The following is a 5,688-nucleotide window of genomic DNA, read 5'->3' on the forward strand; positions in this document are numbered from 1 at the left end:
AACCTTTAGCCAAATCTGATAGTATCTAGAGACACAGTAGTGACTCCAGCCAAGCTAGAAGGATGAAGTAACACTGCCGTGACTCTATATATACAGGACCGAACTATTGGCCAAATCTGATAGTATCTAGAGACACAGTTGTGACTCCAGTTAAGTTAGAACGATGGAGTAACACTTCTGTGACTCTATATACAGGACCGAACCTTTAGCCAAATCTGATAGTATCTAGAGACACAGTTGTGACTCCAGTCAAGCTAGAAGGATGGAGTAACACTTCTGTGACTCTATATACAGGACCGAACCTTTAGCCAAATCTGATAGTATCTAGAGACACAGTAGTGACTCCAGTCAAGCTAGAAGGATGAAGTAACACTTCTGTGACTGTATAAACAGGACCGAACCTTTAGCCAAATCTGATAGTATCTAGAGACACAGTTGTGACTCCAGCCAAGCTAGAAGGATGGAGTAACACTGCCGTGACTCTATATACAGGACCGAACCTTTAGCCAAATCTGATAGTATCTAGAGACACAGTAGTGACTCCAGCCAAGCTAGAAGGATGGAGTAACTCTTCTGTGACTCTGTATATATAGGACCGAACTATTGGTCAAATCTGATAGTATCTAGAGACACAGTAGTGACTCCAGCAAAGTTAGAAGGATAAAGTTTGTAATTTTATATAAGTTGACTGTTTTTTTTTATATATCACATGTTTATAAAGTTGTCCCATTTTATATAAGTTGACTGTTTTGTTTTTTATATATCACATGTTTATAAAGTTGTCCTATTTTATATAAGTTGACTGTTTTGTTTTTTATATATCACATGTTAATAAAGTTGTCCCATTTTATATAAGTTGACTGTTTTGTTTTTTATATATCACATGTTTATAAAGTTGTTCCATTTTATATAAGTTGACTGTTTTGTTTTTTATATATCACATGTCTATAAAGTTGTCCCATTTTATATAAGTTGGCTGCTTTACAACTGATGTTAACTTTGCTGCTTTAGGTGTTTTTGTTTTTGAAACACTTATCCTCTCGGTAATATGACTTATTGAAGCTACAGCTATAAAAGTAATATGGTTTATTGGAGTTACAGCTATAAGGGTAATATAGTTTATTGAAGTTACAATTATAAGAGTAATATGGTATATTGAAGTTACAGTTATAAGGGTAATATGGTATATTGAAGTTACAGTTATAACGGTAATATGGTTTATTGAAGTCACAGTTATAACGGTAATATAGTTTATTGAAGTTATAGTTATAACGGCAATATGGTTTATTGAAGTCACAGTTACAACGGTAATATGGTTTATTGAAGTTATAGTTATAACGGTAATATGGTTTATTGAAGTCACAGTTATAACGGTAATGTGGTTTATTGAAGTCACAGCTATAACGGTAATATGGTTTATTGAACTCACAGTTATAACGGTAATATGGTTTATTGAAGTCACAGTTATAATGGTAATGTGGTTTATTGAAGTCACAGTTATAAGGGTAATATGGTTTATTGAAGTCACAGTTATAAAGGTAATATGGTTTATTGAAGTCACAGTTATAAGGGTAATATGGTTTATTGAAGTTACAACTATAAAGATATTTTAACGTTATTTCCTAGTTCGTATAAAGTATATTTGTTTTATAAATTTGTTTAAAACATCTCTAAGAACGATTCTATTCTGAAAAAACAAAGCATGCATATGCGAAATGAATATGTAATGTTTGATGGTGGCTTCTCCCTATAACAAGTGTAGTCACAAGTTTTAAACAGATAACCTGACTCAGCCCCACTCAACCCACATCATCTAACTCCAATTGACCAGGCCTTCTGTTAACTCAACGGCACAATGCCGCAGTGGCATCCCTCCCTTACAGGTGTAACAAGACTTTCTAAACATACGCCTTGACGTAAGAAAACGGTTCCTACTAAACTCTCAGCCCGGCTTAGAACACATAAGCTCACTCCAATTGGCTAGGTTTTCCTTAACTCAGCGGCAAGTTTCCCCAGCGACGCACATGCACACCTCCCTTCCATTGGCCGTATATATGCTATCAGGGATCTTGATAGTACCCAGTAGTCTCGGAAAAGGTTTCTTTGAAATGATGCTTATATATCTAAGTTTATTGAAAGAATAAGAAGTGCCAGTCATCAGAAAAAAATGTAAAAACTCGAAGCTTGTGTTATGTAAAAATATAACTACAGGTGAATTTAGAAAGATATTCAAATACTCGGACGGAAAATCTGAAGATGTTATAACTCAAAAAAGTGCAAAAGAAGAACATTGTCTGAACCAAGTTATTGGTGTCTCACATTGTAATTCTGCGCTGTGTACAAGTGTCTGGAAAGATAGCAGAGTATATATATATAGAAGATATTGAATCAAGGTTAGACTTAGACTAAACTCATATTGTTATCCGCCCTATTGATTATTAATACAATGATTCAGCAATCAGGAAGACGTTCAGAATTCGGCGTACCAGATCTAGGGAGTGAATGACCTTTGATATAGTGTCCAGCACATGAAGGAACTGACCATGTACAAGAAGAAAATCACACATCTCTTACCGCGTATTTGTCCAATTCTTCTGTTCCTTGCACGTGTCATCAACGCCACGTGGTGGTAAGTAGAAAATCATTATCAAGAAATATATCTTTTGTGAATTAACAATATACTTATCAAACCAATGGAATGAGATATCAGTGATTAAACTACAAGAATTTTAATAATAATATTGAAGTAATACCTTTAGCAAAAACATCCAAATCTTATGCAAAACAATATCGTTATTAGGCCTTAACGTTGAAGTAATAATGTAATTGTGACTTAATCCAATGCTAGTTTATGTTTTGTTTTCTTTTATGTAATCTTGAGGGAAAAGTTATTCGAAGACAATCTGTGCTAATTTCAAAGTGATAAGGTGGCTAGTAATAATTTTCTCCAATGATTAGTAGGATTTGATAATTCCTTTTATAACGCACACAGGTTTCTAAAGTACAGGGCGCGAACGAGGGAATCTTAGATATGCAGTCCAGCACACTAACTATTGGGCCACACTCGGCCCTTCAGCGTCTGAGTGAACTTTCTCTTAGAAATAATGACAACCAAGTTGCTTCAAATCGTGAAAATTAATTATGTATCACTTGTATCACTTTAATACATTGTTTCTCATCCCTCCATTTTTGCGACATTTCAGACCATAACTGGTGACTTAGCGGTAAGAATGAGGGCCTACAACGCTAAAAAACAGGTTTCGATACCCGCGATGGGCACAGTACAGATAGTCCATTATGTAGCTTTGTGGTTAACAACGAACAAACAACTAGTGGAGAATTCTCGTGAATAACAAAGAAGTAATCTTAATAATTAAGTTTTGAAACAAAGACGTCTTTTAATAGTCGTGTGTTTTATAGTTGTACATCTTAATGATTTATGTGTGAAAATCTTGTAATCTAATAATACTCGAGCCCGGGAATATAATTGTTCGAAGACACGAAATGTGAGGGTTTATGCTTTAAAATGTCCTTAAAATATTGTCCTCCGGTGGGACAGCGGTAAGTTTACGGACTTCCACCGCTAAAATTCGAGGTGCGATTCCTCACGGTGGACACAGAAGATAACCCAATGTGGCTTTGATCTAAAACAGCCAACCAACCTTAAAATATTAGTTCTATAATTATAAATTTTGGTTGATAACAATGAAACTTAAAAATCAAAAACTCTTCTTTAAAGTGGTGTTTCACATAAATAATGATAAAATTCCCCGAAGAACAAGTGCCTAAAGTATTTTACTTATATTTGTTAGAGGTCTATTTTCTTAGGGTAATTGCGAAAAATGGAAACAAAAAGTTCGTTACAAAACTGAATGTTTTAAAATTTTTACCAACTTAGAAATGAGAGTGATTCATATAGTGTATAATGTGTAAAATAATTAAAAGGTGCTTAATAAATTGTACAGCTCTCAGAAATATAAGAAGGAAGTCATAGTAATTTCAAGATTAATACAATAATTTCTTACTTCTCTATCACGCATGCGTCCAAAGTTCGCACGTGATGAATTTCTTTATAGAAAGTTTTTCATCTCAGATGTTAAGAAGATGTATATATAAAAAAAAACTTTTATAAATGTTCGAAGAAATAATGAACAAGTATCGTCAAAATTTTCTTTCACAAATTTGTACAGGTTATTGTCTTGTAAATAAGTGAAAAAAATTGAGTTAAAACTGTGTAAAAGTTAAGAAATTATACTTATTCAATCACAGTGAAAGCGATATTATAGTAATTGTATTACAAGTCCAATCTTATATGTATTATTGGTGTGTGTGAAGCGCGTGTAAACGCAGAATGATTCAAAGGGCCAACCACATCATGTTGGAACAGCACAACATCTGTCATTATAACAGAATATCATGTAATATGAAATGTTTCGATCATGTTATAATGGCATTAGATGAAGAGTACCATTTAACACAAAATCTTGTTTACCCACGTTAGGAGGGAAAGCCAACTGACATTACACCAAGAATGCTGTTAATAAAACATTTCAGTCACGTTAGAAGGGTAAGCCAACTGACATTATATCAAGAATGCTGTTTATAAAACATTTCAGTCACGTTAGAAGGGTAAGCCAACTGACATTACATCAAGAATGCTGTTTATAAAACATTTCAGTCACGTTAGGAGGGAAAGCTAACTGACATTACACCAAGAATGCTGTTTATAAAACATTTCAGTCACGTTAGAAGGGTAAGCCAACTGACATTACACCAAGAATGCTGTTTATAAAACATTTCAGAAACGTTAGAAGGGTAAGCCAACTGACATTACACCAAGAATGCTGTTTATAAAACATTTCAGTCACGTTAGAAGGGTAGACCAATTGACATTACATCAAGAATGCTGTTTATAAAACATTTCAGTCACGTTAGAAGGGTAAGCCAACAGACATTACACCAAGAATGCTGTTTATAAAACATTTCAGTCACGTTAGAAGGGTAAGCCAACTGAAATTACACCAAGAATGTTGTTTATATGTTTGATTTCTGATAACTTATTTCATGAAAGTCTGGAATATCTAATTGGTTTTTGTGAATCTTTGATTTCTGATAACTTATTTCATGAAAGTCTGGAATATCTAATTGGTTTTTGTGAATCTTTGATTTCTGATAACTTATTTCATGAAAGTCTGGAAGATTTAATTGGTTTTTGTGAATCTTTGATTTCTGATAACTTATTTCATGAAAGTCTGGAATATTTACTTGGTTTTTGTGAATCTTTGATTTCTGATAACTTATTTCATGAAAGTCTAATATCACTTATCATCATTGGCAAGAAAAGCTGTTTTGAAACCTTGTTGTTGACAGAAGAACCTATTTTTTACTTGGTAAAAGAAATAGTTTGAAAATAATGTTTTGAAAAGTGACAGTTTAAAAACTTGTAGATTGTATACGTTTTGTTGGTAAGAGGATATAGTTTTAAACAATAGTTTTAGTAAGAAGTGACAGTTTATAAACATTTAGTTCCAGAGATTTCGCTGTAAAAGAGAAGTTTCAGAGATTTCATTTGGTAAGAAGAGAAAATTTGAAGATAATGCTTATGGTAAAATACATTATGTTTGATAACAACTTCCAATCACTGTCCTGATAGTAAAATACATTATTTTTAATAACAGCCTTCCAATC

The 5,688-nt window shown here is 33.2% G+C and overlaps 1 protein-coding gene across 1 annotated transcript in view; it reads left to right on the plus strand.

Annotated features, from left to right (window-relative positions):
- Nucleotides 1-2,149: 2,149 nt before the first annotated feature.
- LOC106467389 (protein Wnt-1-like) overlaps nt 2,150-5,688 on the plus strand; it is a 21,050-nt gene continuing 17,511 nt past the window's right edge. The window contains exon 1 of the mRNA XM_013927740.2: nt 2,150-2,629. Within this exon, the coding sequence (XP_013783194.2) occupies nt 2,529-2,629 (101 nt within the window). The 5' untranslated portion in view covers nt 2,150-2,528. The remainder of the gene's footprint in view (nt 2,630-5,688) is intronic.

The sequence above is a fragment of the Limulus polyphemus genome, unplaced genomic scaffold (assembly GCF_000517525.1).
Source record: "Limulus polyphemus unplaced genomic scaffold, Limulus_polyphemus-2.1.2 Scaffold2597, whole genome shotgun sequence".
Lineage (NCBI taxonomy): Eukaryota > Metazoa > Arthropoda > Merostomata > Xiphosura > Limulidae > Limulus > Limulus polyphemus.